General features: G+C 28.4%; 1 protein-coding gene across 2 annotated transcripts in view; it reads left to right on the forward strand.

Moving 5' to 3' along the window:
• Positions 1-18784, forward strand: part of Dad (Daughters against dpp) — a 131655-nt gene that overhangs the window by 15127 nt on the left and 97744 nt on the right. For both annotated transcript variants that reach the window (XM_075374889.1, XM_075374890.1), the window contains one exon: positions 9289-9342. In XM_075374889.1, the coding sequence (XP_075231004.1) occupies positions 9289-9342 (54 nt within the window). The remainder of the gene's footprint in view (positions 1-9288; positions 9343-18784) is intronic.

Genomic DNA, 18784 nt, shown 5'->3' on the forward strand with positions numbered 1-18784 from the left:
CAATACCGTACAAATTTATTTTATTATAAGAAGTATTTTCTAACTGTACATTTTTTAATTTAGTGAAAAATATGTAAGTTTACTGGGAACCGAACTCTGAATTTGTCAAGTAATTAGTGAATGACTATTATTACATAATTAAGTCCACGATATATTTCAGTTTATGTATATATATATTTATTTATACTTTTTTTTTAAACAAATGCCCTTTAATTGTAAAAACCCGTTTGTTACCGTAATCTTATTTTTCATATTTCACTTTTTTCCTAATGAAAATAAATTATTTTTTTGTAATAAAAACTGAATAATACGCTTAATTTAAAAATGGTTTTTTAATTGTCTCATTGTTTAATTTACCATTATATTTTCGTCCCTTCAATAATTTATTTATTTAATCAATTTTTTTTTTTACTAAATAGGTTTTAAAAATTAAAATCCAGTACAAATCCATTTAAATGGGATTTTCAAATTAAAACCTTTTATTAATCCATTTAAATGGGATTAATTGTTTAAAGTGTATATCTGTTTTTTTTTTTTCATATGAATAGAAAATGTGTTTTATTATATAAAACAATAAAGTTTGTTATTAAAATTTTAATTTCATTATCTAATATAATCTGTAAATATAATATAATCATATTCTGTAAATTTATATAGTATTTAATCATAAAAATGATACTAAACGTTGAACTAATTAAAAATAGAGAATAAATGAACACAGGAAGAAATGTGTAGAAAGAATGTCGGCAGCGCTTGGAATTCCAAACCAGGTATAGAACTAGCATATATACATGTGGGATGAGTGTGGGGCGCTGTTGAGAAGATTGATTTGAATTGATGATGGTAGAATAGGCCAATGGCCTGAAGTTTATAGAGGATATGAATTTCTTTTCGTTTTGTTGACCTTCATTTTTTTTTTATTTCATTTTATTGTAAGAAACTTTAAAACTTTAATTATTAATTTATGGCTAAATTCTCCTCTATTATAAAGGCATTTTACTGTGTGGTTAATCAGGTGTACCTCAGTGGCGGGAATCGCCTTTAAATTTCATTGAATTGAATTGTATTCTGTATTTTGCTGGAAGAAAAAAAAAGTAATACTCTTAATGTTATTAATCGTATTTTGGTTTTAAAAACATATAATTAACGAAAAGTCCGTATACCATTAAAAAGTAACACTAATGGAAGCGAGAAATTGTTTTATCTTATTATTTCAGTAAAAAAAAAAAAAAATCGAATAATATAAATGATCGAACCAAAAATTACCTTTTTTACCATTTTAAAAATTGGGATGTGATTTTTTATAAATCTTTTTACTACGAGTTTGATAATTTATAAATTAATGAAAATAAAAACCTACGTTCATAAAACTTTACTGTATGACAAGCTAATCTATTACAAGGAATATGATGATAATCTATTAAATAACTATTAGAATAATAAATCTATTCCCTGATAAATTAACTAACAACAAATTTTAGTGTTTATTGTTTAACTATTTATGACCCTGTAGTTTTATTTAAGTAGCTAATAACTTTTTTTTTTCCTGTTTCGCCTCCTGTAATTACCCTTCTGATAATACTTCAGAGGATGAATGTATGAGTGTAAATGAAGTGTAGTCCTGTACAGTCTCAGTTCGACCATTCCTGAGATGTGTTTTTAATTGAAATCCAACATCCAACCACCAAAGAACACGGTATCCACGATCTATTATTCAAATTCGTGTAAAAATAACTGACTTTACTAGGAATTGAACGCTGGAACTCTCGACTTCCAAATCAGCTGATTCGGAAAGACGTGTTCACCACTAGACCAACCCGGTGGGTTAAGTAGCTAGCTAATAACTGTTATCGTTGATTCTACTATAAAAAAATGATGAAAAAAGAAAAAAAAACGTACAGCTATTGATGTCCTATATCTATTTAATTTGAATATATAAGTTATCAATAGATTATAATTTTTTGTTATTTGGTATTCAGATTACCATTATAATACTGCTTATTAACCATAAAAAAGTATTCAAATGATTTTTCATTGATAATAAAAAAAAATTCTATTAACTTCGATATTTTAATAATAGTTTTACTTCCTTTCGTACAAGGAAGTATTGTAATCGCGAAAAATTTCGATTTTCAGATTTCAACAGAAATATCCTTTTTGACCATCCCTGAATTCATTTTGACTAGTTTCGGCGTGACGTCTGTACGTACGTATGTATGTATCTCGGTTAACTCAAAAAAGATTAATTATAAAATGTTAAATTTTTAATTTAGGGTTGTAGTAACATCTGGTTGTGCACCTCCCCTTTTTATTGCAATCGACTGGATCAAAAGTGTCCAAAAAAATTCCAAAATCCCAAAAATATGGATGTTGGACTTTTTCATAACTGCAGTAACAAGCTCGAATTGAGAGCTAGAGCTTTTCAACGAATATCGTAAGTGGTATATATTTTTGTTGGTTCCACAGTTATAGCCCAATAAAATTTTAAGTAATGAAATATTTGGATCTTATAAGAGGAAAGGCACATCGGTCAGAATCCGTAATTTCATTTTTTTTTTAATTTAAATATATTGATTTATTAATAATTGTTAACCTGTGACTGAAAAAAAAAATAATAATTCAAAATATCAACAAAAAAAATGTAATAAAAAAATATATGTAATTTAATAGGCGTATAAGAAGTCATGTGGTATCCACATCATATTTTTTTAAATTTATAATTATTTTTGGAATTTAAAAAAGGCAGATTTAAAAAATGTAATTTACAGATTACAAATACAATTGTAATTTAAAGATAAATGAATGAAAACATAGTTTTAGCATACTAACATTAATTACGTGTTTGAAAAATTTAAAGAAGGGATTTTATTTTTTATTTTTGATGATAGAAATTGCGTGCGTAAATATAATAAATTCAATTTATTGATTAGAATTCTCAAAACAGAATTAACTGTTTTACAAATAAGATTTAAATTTTTCTCAGAATTATATCATATAATAAAATTTATGCGATATATATATATATATATATATATATATATATATATATACACACAATAAACAAATATGTACCTGTAATATGGCGTAGAATTGTAGTAGTAATAATAATTATAATGGTAATGATTAGTAAAGGTTAACTCGAATACTGTTGTGCAAGCCTTTAGTTTTTTTTTTTTTTAAACAAGTTAATATTTGCTTAGTCAGTATTTTAATGATCGTAATGCTTACTGTAGGAAAAAATATTCAGTGGCGTGATGTTTTAAATATGTTTACCTATATTTATTTATTTTATTATTTTTTTTATTTATGAAAACACCTAAGTGTTTACTTTACCTTACAAAAAAAAAGAGAAAAAAAAGTTGAGTTTGTTTTTCAAGTTAGAATTCCGTTGGATTATTCTAAGATGTTACCATTATATTATTTCTTAGATGTTTACGTTTTTGAAAAATTTTAAGCTCGTAAAATGTTACCCTTTATTTAAACTCATGTGTGTGTGTGTGTGCGCGTGCTCGCTCGCGCGCACGTTTTAAAAAATTATTGTTGATCCTACCATTGTCATATTTTCTCCCTTTTTTTGGCTTGATCAGTAAAAAAATATTCATATCTTTGTGTTTAATATAAAATATTAATTTATAAAATGAATACATTTACTTTTTAAAAATCTGTACTTAACATTTATCAAAGTTATCGTAGAATAATTAACATACAATCAAAAATATTAATGCGAGTTAGTGTGGGAATAAGTAAAGACAAATTTAATTTAAAGTATGTAAAAATAAACAATGGAAATTATTTGTCAAACTTCAATATTTTAAAGGTGGTTTGTTTTGAACAATTGTACAAGCTCAAAAATCTTGATGGAAGCGATTTTAAATTAGTTCGTATTGATTTTTTGTCGATGACTAAAATTATTTTTGATATTATTTATATCTGTACTTTCCTGTACATCTTCAAATGAATTTCACGCAGGAATTATCGGAATACTAAAAAAAAAAATAAATTATGTTCTGTTATTTAGTTTAACGTACTGGAATTACCCTTCTCGATTAATAAAACGTTTTTAAAATAAAATTGGTTTGTTTTTAAATATTAAAGTTCATGAAAATTTTTAACACATTTCTGGTATAATTAGATGATCAATGTATATTTTTACTTTTAATAAGGAATTTCTCCTGTCACCCCCCCCCCTGTTAAAAAAGGATTTGGGTTTATTTCTAGAATTAAAAATATATTCCTTGATATATTTTAATTCTTATAAATATTTTAGTTTGATATTTTCATTTATTTTCCCATTTTGTGGGTGAGTATGGTTTTTTTTTAGAAAAATTTAACTTGTTAAGTGTGTGTTTAATATCTGATGGGAAAAAAATCTTGTTTAATTTTATCTTATTAAACAAATTTATATCATATTATTTATAATAATAATTAATATAAATCCATTCTTAACTATAGACCCAGACACCGCAAACCCGATAAGAACACCCGCACATAATGTGCTATTTCCATGTTGAGTATAAAAAAAAAATGTTCCAGAGTTCCTGTTTATCTGATTAATTTTAACGGAAGTTTTGTTCATTGCCTCGAATGTGAATGGATCTATTTATAGTTTCCATTGTGTGTTTCATGTTGATGTTTCTTCGTTGGTAGGTCATATTTTATTTTATACATTTATTTTTTGTTCATATTTCTTTATTTTAAATAGTCTTTTTAAAGAGATCTGTGCTAAGTCTATCAGGGTCTGTATGGCCATTATATCCTTACTAGGAAGGACTATGAAAGCCTATTGTAGTTCGTAACACCTGCCGAGAACACTTAGTTGTTAAATTTTTTTTTTTACTGTTTTAATAATAACTAAATTTATCTTGTGATTAAATTATTTTAACGATCTGTTACGAAATACAAATCATATCTGAAATTCATTAGCCATTCTCAAGATCAGAAATATTCTATTCCATGCTTAATAAAGGAAAATGAGGAGATAACCGATTTCTCATTGCCTTTTTCACCGACCTCTGTTGAATATCGACATATCAACGTACCGAAATGCAATAGATATTTAATATTAGAATTGAAACCTTTATTACGTTTACCAGTGATCGACTGTATAGTGAAAAATCATTTCTCTCAGATAAAGCAACCTTTAATTTGTTGGTCTTACACTAGGGTGCTTTTTTTATATCTATTACAACCATTAAAAAGACTACGAATGTATAATGTAAAACGTCATATTAATGTTTTCTTTATATAGAGAAAAACTAAGTTTCTTTTCTTTTTTTTTCATTAATAAATTATATATTTATACAATATTACTAAGTATAATTTTGATTATATAGGTTTGTTTAAATTATTTTGGGAACAAGTAACCGAATTGTACAAAATTTTAATTTTTGAAGACAGTTGTGAATTTATATTACAATAAGAAAAACAAAGCACCTGTTTTGAAAACATCAGGTTCATAATTATGATTTGCTATCAGAAAATGAAAAAAAAATTAACTGTTGTGAAATTTTAATCCACTAGAAATTTTTTTTACTGTACTCGTTCATATTGTGTTTTATTTACCCAAAAAATTGGTCGGGTATAATAGTATAAATAAATTTTTTTCACTCCCTTTGGAGTACCTTTTATTCGCCGTTTTTTTATTTTAACACTAATTGTTGCGAAACATACCACTTATAGATACGAAGTCAAATTATAAAATATAGCAGTTTACATTGGAATTAGATGTCAACTCTTTTATAATTCTGTAAACGTATCTTGTCATCATAGGTAGTACCAATTCATTATTAATATTATTTTAAATGCTTATTTTTATTATTAAAAAAATTAAAGATGGAAATGATGCCTGGTGATTTTTTATTTTTATTTTGTTTACCGCTGGTTGAGGTTCAATTAACTATATATCTCAGGAATGGTTGGTCTGAGTTTGTTCAAGATTGTATCTCATTCAGTGGCGGCACGTAGCTAAAATTAGTGGGGATGCTGCTCCAGAAAATTTTTTTCTGGGCCTTTTCAAGGCCATGGTTAAAGTTTTCTGTAAAATAAAAGAACCAAAAAATGAATCAAATAGAATAGCTGGAAGCAGGATAATAATCTAATTCTACACTATCACATTCAAGAATGTGGTACACGGTTTTTAAGCACATTGCACTTAAAAAACTTATTCGGTTTAACCGAGTAAATAATAAAATGCTAATATAGATAATATTTTTTAGTATTATTAGGTAATAACTTAACAAAATATCCGCTTAAAACACTATAGGCCAACGGTGCTTAATTTAAATTTCTATGTGTACAGAAACAAATGCATAATTAATTTTACTAATTACCTTCTCTTTCGCCCTTCCACCGTTTTTTTGGACAGATTTAGCAATCAAAGAGCCCTGCTTTCCGCCATCTTCTGATCACTGCTGAAAAAAACAACTAAACCGCTTTCATATTCCTTCCACCAACTAAAATAGAAAAGGGAACGAACAAAAAACGTTCCGTACACACGCAGAATAAAAAAAAAACAACCTTCCATGAGCATGCCAGGGTTGGCACTGCGGGAGCGACAGTGCTCTCCCTGGCAGCTTCCTATGTGCGCGTGTGCACAACAACCAAAACCATGCCGGCGGAACTGTTAAGCGCACAGTTCCATACAAAGATTTTTGTATCTTTTTCATAAACTGGGGTGATGGCTACTGACATTTAGCTTAAGGATTATATATTGTACAAGTATAAAGAAAGAATTAAAGAAAAAAGGACTCATATTAAATGTTATCGATAATATAAAGTGTAAATAGGGGGTGCTGCAGTTCCACAACGCCTATACGCGAGCCGCCACTGATCTCATTTAAGTGTCTCGCATATACATATATATATATATATATATATATATATATATTCCTCATTTCATCGGGTTCACACTGTTGAACAGATTCCAATGTATAAGGAATACAAAATAAAAGTTTTCAAAGCATTTCTTTTAACTTTTCTTATTAAAATTCTTTTCTCATTTATTTTATAATTATTTACTGGATAATTATTTTATACACGCATGCTTATGTCTAAAATTGTATCGCTATTTTTTGTTTTTAATAATCAAAGAAAAATACAGAACAGGGTTTAATTTTTTTATTTTCACTTTGTTTTCTTAGTAATTTACGTAATGAAATTTTAATATTAGAAATAAATATACGTCTGATGTATAAAAGGAAAAACTTAATAGATTATAAAAGTATTTTAAGTACATATTTAAAAATATATTTTAATGCGGGTGACGGGAGACAAGATAGCGGCTTTTTTTTCTATAGTTGTCTTATTAGGGAGAAAGAGAGAGTGAATGTGTATGTGTGCGTCGATGTAGAGGTTATACGATAACACCTGTGATGGGATGGTACACGACTATGCGTGCGTGTAGCATTGCCTTCTCTCTCGGCTTGTTTTTGAATGGCGCCTAGTAATTGCATGTCGAGACCTCTTCCCCCACTCTTCCGACAGCCTTCCAAGGTTCTGTTCTCCCCCCTTTCTCTTTAACCGCCCGTCCATCTATCCCGTTCCGTCTATCTGACACACTCTATCTTTGTCTTATACGTCGCCTGACGCTGGCGCTGGCCTTTTAAACCGCAGGCGCCACCTCGAGTCGCTGCCCGCACTCAGTTCTATACTTGTTCCCATACTGTCTTCATTGTAATCATTATCATATTGGAACTGAAAAAGGAACCCTATTTTTTTTTGTGTGTTTATTAAAATGAAATTATATTCCCACACAATGATTCAGCTGTCCTATGTGATGTTATTTTTCACTATTTTTTCTCTATGATTTTCATCCTCGTGTAATAATTATATTACGAAGTATCTATGTTTTTATTACATTTTTTCTCTCTAAAAATAGGATACAATCCCAATGAAAATTACCAACAATTGATTTGTGAAATTTAATTTTTAATGAATTCCTTCTCTATTTAAAATAAATGTATTTGTAGTTCCTTATGTTCTTGAAATTGGTGTAGAAAATCAGCATTTATTCGTAAGGAGACAGGTTGAAATTTATCGATTTATAATTAGGACAGTATCTGTATTATTAATTCAATAACAGAAGTTAAAAAAAAAAAAAATTATAAAAACTTATAAATTAATTAAATAAACAGTTTTGTTTCACATTATCCGTAATTTCAGCATGTTAAGATTAATTTGTAAAATTCCACATAAATTTGTTTAGTAAATTATTTTCAAGTAATGAACATTTAGTTGGTTATTAAATTCAATCTGTATGTGTATAATTTTTTGTTTGGTTTGCATTTTGGGTTTGATTTAAGCATGTTAGAGGATTACAAAGATACACGAGGCCACGATCAGCCGTCTGGTTCACCTCAAAATGGCCGCCAAAATAAAAATTTTGTCAATCATTTCCCAATAACAGTGTAATCTATCAAATCGATTCAAACGCACTAATGGAATTTTTTCGTGTTAGTAAATAGATTTAGTAGATTTTAGTAAGTTTTTTTTAGAAAAAATGACTAAAAAATTGCATAAAATACATAAATATCCATTTTGTAAGATCCCTAAATGGCAGAAAAAGTATATTTTTTTAAGAGTTAAAAAAATAAAATATTCCATAAAACCAACACAAAAGGTAAATAAATTATATTAGCGTAGGTAGAATTTAGAGATAACTTTATTAGAAATCAGTTAATAGTTGAGAGAACAGCAATAATGATAAGAATATTCCTTCGGAAAAAAAATTTTACTAGACTTTCCATTGATAACTGGTTTATCATGTATTTTCAATATAAATGAATGAATAAAAAATTCCGTAAAAATGTAAATAGTCATGCTAATAAAATTTATTAGTGAAGATTATATTGATAGATTTTATCTACATAAGTACGGGTAAAAAAGAATTAGGTCAACCTAGGAAACGATGGAGATCAGTCGGCAAATTATTAAAATCGTTATAACAGTTGGCGATTATTTGAAAAAGATTGAAACTCCAGTACATGTAGAAGAATTTTATATATTGATATTAAGTCAAAATCTTTTAAAATTATTCATTAAGGGAAATAGGGAAATTATTCTTAAATTTACGATCTTTTTTTTTTACTTATTTTATAACATTTATTGTTTATTATAATTATCTTTATTCGTTTCAATTTTTGCTTTTTCACTCCTTTCTCCTTTCTAATTTTATTCTATTTTTAAATTTAATAACCATCTGTAGACACGTCTACATTTACTTATCAAAACGTCTAATTATATTTTAATTAAAAGATTATTAATTTTTCTTTTGTATTTTTTCTTTTACAGAAGCTCCACCCCCGCCTTATTGTCGATTTAATAAAGAGAGGCTAAAACCTGAAGGTAAGTTGGTTGTTTTTCAGTTCTTTTAAGACGATTAATTCACTTCATAAGCTGGAAGCTTATACATGAGGCTCTAAATTAACATTTGTAGCAAATGAAAAAAATACCATGCTTGATCGAGATTTTAACCCTGGGACCTTCCCTTTAAATAATATTTAAAGTGTAAAAAAGTATTTAATGTGGCCGCTAAGTACCGCAACACTCGCACGAATAAAATACGGTATGTGCTCGCGCGTTTTAGTTGGGACCATTAAATTAAATAAACCAAAAATGTTATATTTAAATAATATGATAATTATTTTAAATTAAGTTGTGTGTGTAAGCCGTGCATCAACATAAAGCCGCGTGGCGGGAAAGTAATACAACTGTGTTAATTTTTTAAAGTATTAAATTGGTTTATTTGATAGTTGTCTGTTATCTTTCGTAGTAGCCATGGTATTTTTTTAATCTTTATTTGGCATTCTATTATGCAGGAAAAAATAGCTTGTGTCTTATCGTTTTTATTGTCAGTTATGGGTTGATAAAAGATTTATTATAGATATTATGAATTTATATGGAGATTAGTTATGGAATTATTTACGTAAGTGTCCCTTAATATTAATTAAGTATATTTTTTTATCTATAAAAGAATTCAGTATATTTAATTTTGATAAATTAGCATCAGATAACATCTTCATCTTTACTTAGCTTGAGATTGTTATTTCTTATTATAGAAAATTGTTACGTAGATTAATAGTTCTTATTTACAACTGTAACAACGTTACTGCGGTACGGATTTATCGTCGAGAAGTAGTAATAAATTCGACCTAAATAGGAGTTCATTAAATGTATTTATTACATATAACCATTTTTTAATCTCCTCGCAAGTAAGGTAAGTTTATGATTTTATGAAAGAGTATTTTAATCCTATTATAATTGTTTTAAGAAAACAAAACCATAATTAAAGGAAAATTCAAAATTATTTTGAGTACACAAATAAAAAAAAACAAAACATCTGCCTAGACACAAAACTATAGACATTAGCACCCACTTGATAAATTCTTTGAAAGTACGAATTTTTGAGAATTCTTAAAAAAAATTAATGATTATAATCGGAAAATAAAACAGAAGGCATAAACACTTTAAAAAAGTAAAAATTTATAAGAATAATTTTAGTGTTATAAACAAAATTTTGCTAAACATCCGGTTTTATTTTTGATCTTAACTTCCTTAACAAATTACATAGACTATTTAATATTATAGAGAATCAGTTGAGTACATAACGTTTACAAAGAACACAAGTACTTTATATATCCAGTGAAAATATACCAAGGAATGCTAAAAAAAGAAATGTAAAGTAAATTGTGGTGCAGAACAGCCAGTTACCCACCTACAAACGGAATCTTGAATTATGCAAGTGTACTTAAAAAAGAAAATTACTGTAATCGTCGATGAAATTTCATTGAAACGTAATTCAAAATTTCAGTATATATTAAATCTAACATCGCACATTTATCAACGTTATTAAAACAGAATAAAAGTGTAAATTTAGCAGTTGTTAATAGGTGTTATTCTTGTATTTCGTCTACGGTATTATCGGACATTAATACGGATATCGGTTCTTGGATAACCGCCAGTTTGTTCATTTTTTTTATTTATTTCATTTGATTAATATTAAAGGCTTGTTTCGCAAGAATTTTTTAAATTAGATGAAATTGAAATAAAAAAGGCTTATTACTTATATAACGGATACTTGTGTAATAATAATGGTACCGTCTTTAATCCTCTTTATGTTTGGTTTATTCGGATTTTTAAGATACATTTTTAAAAATGTAAATTGAAATTTACATTTTTAAATTTCAAATTTACTCGATACGGAATAGTTGTATGTGCAAAAAAAATTTCACATGTTTAGCTTACGACAAGCCCCATTTTCTTATTATTCCAGCAACATTTTGGTCATCCCTTGTCGTAAGGGTCGATCATGTCAAACATTTTTTCAAAGTTTTTAGGTAATATTTAGCGGACTAACGACCACTTTAAACCGATTCGATGCTGTGCTTATTAAGGGAGGTATCTTTTTTTTGTGTTTGAAACCCCATTTTTTCCACCTCCTGGGCCAATGATTGGTGATATCAAAAAAACTTTACTTAGATAAGTTTCAGATCCTTACCCAAAGAATAGAAGGAACTTTAAACGAATTCGATATTTTACTTAATAAGAAAGTTTAGAGATATTTTTTTCGAAAAAGCTTCCATATTCACCCCCATGGTCCGATTTTATCCCATTAACGAACTGCACCGATATTTTGGGTCGTTATATTTTATGTATCAGTTTGAAAGTGATTGACGCAAAATTTCGGCAGTTATCGTGTCCAAAAGAAATTGAAATGTATATATAAACTTTTGAACTGACGTTGGTTTTGGAGTCTGGGAGATGTGAAACGCGAAGATATGTCGAAATTTTCCGGAAGTGGAATCATGGTACCCATTACAATAGGTATCTTTCTTAAGAAATCTACCTAAAACACAACATTAGCAACTGATTCGGTCAAAAAAAGTATCGAAGGACACATCTTTTTTTTCTCCCCACTGGTTAGGGGAGTAATCCCATTTACAAAGTGTCGGGCTCGTTAACAGGTTCCGCAGATGTTACGGCGTATGTAGCCTGCGTCCTACCGACTAAACTTCCACCTCACCAGCCCCTCCCTACCGAGGCCGGAAACCGCATTTAAGCATTAGGAGACGTATCTGTTCATCCTTAACTTACCACGAATACTGTGGTTTCAAATTCTTGCTGTTCAGTTACACTGGTCTTTTGGAAGTGACTTATTTACGTTAACATTTACGAAAAGCAATGTATTCGTGTTCTTTACAAGTCTGTATCCCCCTTTATAAGACTATGAAATTTCAGAGATTAATGAATTTCTATATTTAAATTGAAATAGTATTCAACTTAAACTGTTCATTACAATTTAATTGTTAATTTTTCAGGTGCTACTATATAAAATTACTTTTACAATAAAAAATTAATATATTAAAATTTATTTAACATAATCGTAAGAAATTAATAGTAATTGCTGACTGATTATTACAAAATTTCTTTATGTCTTTTTTATTTACTGTTTTTTTTTAAATTCTAGTATGAATTTGTTATATTATTAAAAGTAATTGCAAAATTAATTGTACAATTTATAAGCCAATAAAAAAGGATATTATTATCTTTAATATGTAATTTTTTTTTAATTAACCTAATTAAATGCAATAAGAATTAAACATTGTTTTATTAATGCAGTAATGCACTATTAAAAAATAAGAGATGATATTTTAAAGACAGCTATTTTATAACTTGTTATGTGATAAAGTAGGTGTTTAATTGAAATTTAAATCGATTCATAAATACTATTTATAGATGTTAGGTGTGAACATGTGGGCAGGTTGTTCTTATAATCCCCCTCCTTCTCTATCTTCCTTTTCTGCATTCTTTCTTTCTTTACTTCTGTATCTTTTATGTAAACAATACTTTTAATAATACGTGGGTGATCGGAAGGTCGGGTCATGTATATATTCATGTATATATATTCGCTCTCTCTCTCTCTCTCTCTCTCTCTCTCTCTCTCTCTCTCTCTCTCTCTCTCTCTGTCTTTTAAACATTTTATGTAACCTTTTACTGTCGTTTCAAATATTCAAACATAAAAATACGTTTTTATTTACTTATAATTAAGGAAACGAGTATTTTAATGGCAAAAAGTTTGAATTGTTATTATCTTTTTAAATAATCTGCTTGGGTAGATTAGATAAAAGAATTAACCGATCCAGGTTGATCTAAATTTGAACCCTATTAGATCTATACACAGAATGATTCAGGAGGAAAGAGAAATAATTCGGGAATTGATTCTAGAGCTTAAAATAAAGAAAAAAGTTCATACATACATATGTCCGAAAATGCTTTGTTATCGAATTACGGCTAACGAAAAATTTCGCCCTGATTTTAGTTCCCCTGGTAAATGAGGTCATACTGAAATTTTTAAGGCATTATATAAGAGGTAAAGTTTGTAGTTTCTTTGTTTACTGACCTGAGAATTGAATGAAACAACCCTCAGTACTGTACTTCTCGTAGTTTTTATGATATTAACGTGAAATAAACTTCGGTTACGAAAAACACATTTTTGTAGATTTGAAGTAAAATAGCTTTATAAATAAATATGTAAATTTTATTATCCAAACTTAATTAATAAATATTGATTTATTAATCGAATTTGATGCCAAAACACACACACACACACACACACACACACACACACACACACAGAGAGAGAGAGAGAGAGAGAGAGAGAGAGAGAGAGAGAGAGAGAGAGTGAGAGTGAGAGAGTTAGTGGGTCTTATCAAAGAGGTGGAGAGGGAAAGAAGAGCAACGAAGAGAATTTACCCTTTTAAAAAAAAATAATTTCTCGACGTTTTATGACATTGAAAAAGTAAAAAGAATTCTGTTTTTGTGTATCCTATACTTTGTTTTTTTTAACTCCCCAAGGCAACCGTTAAGCAAAACACAGTCACCTCGGAGTGTCGTGGCAGCAGTCGCCCACCCTAGGTAGCCCCCTTCTGGGGCTTTCCCACCGGGGTCTCCCCAACTTCACTAGGACACACCGATCTTTCTCTTCCGGATAGCCGCTATGCCCTTCCTCTAAGGAGCTACTCATCCTATCCCTAATCTAACAGTTCCAGATGTACGTTTCGCACATCCTTCACCACGATCCACTCATACCTTGAGGGTTCTTTATGCCATCATCGGGGAGTCCCCGACCCCTCACTCTTGAATGTGGGCGGACCCGAACATCCTAGGCAAAAAGACTACCTCCCTGCACATCGCCACGCTTTGACCCTTTTTTTAAAATTATAACATTCCATCACACATACATGAGTGCACCTCACCCTACTTCTCCTGTAAAACAAAATAATAATAAAAATAAATAAATTAAAATCCCCTTGATCGCGGCGTCGTCAAGCGTCGCATGACCGTTACTTCCTCAAAGCAAGCATTCCTCATCAAGTCCTGTTCCTAGCCTCGTAGAGCCGCCTCCCCAAGTCTGCCTTCCTCTTTCTTCGTACCCAGAATTCTGCCGACCATTTTCTCCACGGCGTTCCATTACCTCCTGCCTAGGAGCATGTACCGCACGATGTTATCTGGGGTGAGCCACGCCAGTCTCATCTGTACCCTGACGTGATTCCACCGAGCACAGTTAAAAATATGTATCCTATATTTAAGTATTGGAAAAATAAAAGCGGTGAAGATTTTTGGTCCAGTTAGGTACATTGACTCAATCTTATTCTTAATACAAATTGTTTGTATATGAGTAATGTAAAAAAACCCTGTAGAAAATTAAATTGATATGTAGAAATTAATTGTTGTGTTACATCCTTGCCGATGATTTTTTTTTTAGTCTGAATAACTCGGTTTATAGTATTTTTTTAAAAAGTATGAGTTGTTTTATATTACATTATTATTGCATAAACATTTTTTATTTTAACATATAAAATTACATCTTGTAATAACGTGTTTTTTTTTTTTTAACTATCCCAACGAATATGTAAATTATAAACTAATTAACATTTTAATAACTCATTTCTCATAGATTTCGGCCAGTTTAACCATTTTTGGGCCAAAAGTTTTTCAGTTTTTTTTTTTAATATTAGGGTCAGTTATTAGATAATATAGAATTTTATCAAATTATATATATCATTTCACTTTCTTTTTTAATTATCAAATCAAGCATATAATAAATTATAACTAATTAAGAACAAATAGATAAATTAAGTAGATAATTAATAACTTAACAAAAAAAAGTATTTTTTGAATTTTTTTATTTATTTAAGTATTATTATTTGTAAGTTAGCGTAATTCTGAACTAAAAATTTATTCTTAACGTTGTCCAAGGTATTTTTAATATTACATTTTTTTAACGCTGAAAATAATTGATTTTTTTTAAATTCAACTAAACCTTAAAAATTGATCAAAATATATTAATCGATTTATTATTTTAAGCGTTTCATTTCCTTAATCACGTACTACTGGACCAATTTACTTAACAGATAATAGACAATATTGTTTCAAAATTGTTATCGTTTATTAATATAAAAAGAAGTTTCTATCAATTACATCAGTGTATATATTTAGTTATTATTTTATACCACAATTTTCTTTTTTGTGTATGAATATGTATATATCTTGGCGGCGGCCTGACGACACAAAAATACATGTTTTATCTTATCCATGAATGCTCTTATCTGTTGACTTGTATTTTTATTTTTTTATTAATTTTTTTCATTGGTTGTAGATGCTCTATTTTATTAATTAATTAATTATATGGATTTACAATGATTTATTTGTTTTTCGTTCGTACTATCTTACGCGCACGTACAAAAATTGTATATAAAACGAAATAGTTATGTATGTGTGAGAGATATGAGATAATAAAATGCTACTATTTATTTGTATTATAACTTATATAGAATGATTACACTTCTCCCCTCCCTAATAAAGGTTTTAGTAGGATCTGCTGAGCTGGAGTCATCATTGAAAATGTTGTTTAATAAGTAGGGTTTTTTTTTTCATTAATTGTGTAGCATTCTTAAGGGCTGTATATAGTTATAAATTTAACGGTTAAGAAATTTTTTTTGTCTTTAGTCATTTTGAATGGTTTGATGCAGCTCTCCAAGATTTCCTATCTAGTGCTAGTCGTTTCATTTCGGTATACCCCCTACATCCTACATTCCTAACAAGTTGTTTTACATATTCCTAACGTTGCCTGCCTACACCATTTTTTCCTTCTACCTCTCTCTCCAACATTAAAGCGACCATTCCAGGATGCCTTAATATGTGGCCTATAAGTCTGTCTCTTCTTTTAACTATATTTTTCCAAATGCTTCTTTCTTCATCTATATGCCGCAACACCTCTTCATTTGTCACTTTATCCACCCATCTGATCTTTAACATTCTCATACAGCACCACATTTCAAAAGCTTTTAATTTTTTTTATCAGGTACTCCGGTCGTCCAAGTTTCACTTCCATGTAAAGCTACACTCCAAACATGCATTTTCAAAAATGTTTTCCTGACGTTTAAATTAATTTTTGATGTAAGAAAATTATGTTTCTCACTGAAAGCTTGTTTCGTTTGTGTTATTTGGCATTTTATATCGCTCCTGCTTCGTCCAACTTTAGTAATTCTACTTCCCAAATAACAAAATTCTTCTACTTCTGTAATTTTTTCCTTCCTATTTTTATATTCACTGGTCCATACATTGTACTTAGGGGAGACGATCAAAGTTTAAAAATATCGATATTTTAAAACTTTTTTGGTTTATTTTCAAGTATTTTTATTACCAATGTATTTCCTAACCAATGTCAGGAAATATTATAACTTTGTTGTCGGCTTTTTTTTTCATGAGACTCCCATGCCTCCATGAAGGAGCAGCTGAAATTATAAATGGTAGGTAGGATTGTGACAGATTATTTTAAAGGGCATTTAAAAACAAGAATCTTGATGTAAAAAAATTTGCTATGGAAACTCTAACCAGAATTTACCGTATTACGTAAATAAATCTTGTTTTAAAATTTTATCTTTTTTTATAAGGAATAAAAATTTGTATACTTTATTAATATGTTATCCTAAATGTTTATTTTGTTTTATCTTATTAAATGTCAATATATTTATTTCGTTTCTTTCACGTGTTATTTATTTTTTATTGTTCCAATTTTAAATTGAGCTTTTTTTACGCTTAGTTATTTATTTCTTCTAAATAAAAAAATTTAACAACCTCATTTATACGTTTATATTGCTCTTAGTTAAACAAGTAATAATATTTCAACTTTTTACATATAGATTTAATAATACGTTATAGATAATCGTAACTTATATACTAACGAAGAGGTAGTTAGAGGGGCAAGTTATTCGTAGAATGACGGCGATGAATTAATAAGCACGAAGACTCTGTAAAACATTTGCTCATGATGATATGTTGCCATCAATGAAACTTCGCTAAATACTAATTTAAATGGTCTCTCTCCGACAATTTGTATTCTTTCATAAATTACATTGTATTTCTACTATACGGAAACACATGTCAGGAATTATTTTAACGCTTTGTAAAAATGCCTTCATCGACTTTTACGATGAAAATGCAGCTGGAAATTTGTCGAAAAAAGTATTGCCGATGTAACAATGTTTACAACGTATTTAATGTAGTTATTCCAATAGGCTTCTGGACAAGGAGAATTAACTATAAATATGATTGTCATAAAACAATTAAATTATATAAAAATAATTGTAGAAGCAATACTTAATATTAATAATTAAGGTAGAAAGAGGAATGATTCCCATTTATACTAAGCACTGGATAACATTTTAAGATTCTATATTAACCATTTTCTTGTAAAACATTAGCTGGGTATGACACACACTCAAGATAAATGCTTACTATTTTGTATGTTGCTTTTTTTCTGAAGCTAGTATAAACTAATTTTAAATTCGTATTTCAGAGATTAACAAATCTTTATTGAAAAAAAATTAATTTAATTAAGAAATTTTATATATATATATAATACACAATAATTTTTGTATATATTATATAACCAAATTTTTTAATTATATAAAAACAATTTAACATTTAAATATAATAGAAAAACAAAGAAAACCTTATTTAATAATTAATTGCAATTTCTTTAAAAAAATTGTTATTAAAAATGTTAATTATGAAAAAATGAAGATTATAATTATTCTGGAATGTACAGTTATAAAATGAAAAGATTGCGATACCGTGTATACATAGTTTGCCTGCGCGCGTACACATTCAGCGAGAGAGAGTGATTTGTAAGTGGGTGCCTCGTGACGAAACTGAAAGAATTTTAAGACATTCTACAAATGAAATTAAAGAAAAGAGTTCAAATACACATGTATCTACAAACTTTTCGAGTCATAGCTAGCGAAATATTTCGCTCTGATTTCTGCTTTAAGGGTAATATGAAGCCATAATGAAATTAAATAACGAGGTAAATTAGATTGTTCCATTTTCATTTAATTTGAAGAACTAAATAAAATAGATATCACAACCCTTGTTTTGTAAAATTTGAGAAAGTTATTATAAAACATAAAATCTGATATGGACACCACATGACTACCTTGTACGCCTATTAAATTATATACACATATTTTTTAAAAAAAAGAGACGTACATAAAATTTTATTTCATTAATAACTTCTGATATTTTTCACATATAATTCTTTTTTTTATTGTTTTTGAATTATTATTTATCGTAAAATCTTTTTACAATCAGAGGTTAATAAATAAAGAGACAGGTTATTAATAAATCAACATATTTAAATTAAAAAGTTAAAAAAAAATGAGATGAAATCGGATTCGAACCGATTGCCTTTCCCTTGTAACATCCAGATATTTAATGAAAATTT

This window comes from Lycorma delicatula, chromosome 9, assembly GCF_047948215.1.
Source record: "Lycorma delicatula isolate Av1 chromosome 9, ASM4794821v1, whole genome shotgun sequence".
NCBI lineage: Eukaryota > Metazoa > Arthropoda > Insecta > Hemiptera > Fulgoridae > Lycorma > Lycorma delicatula.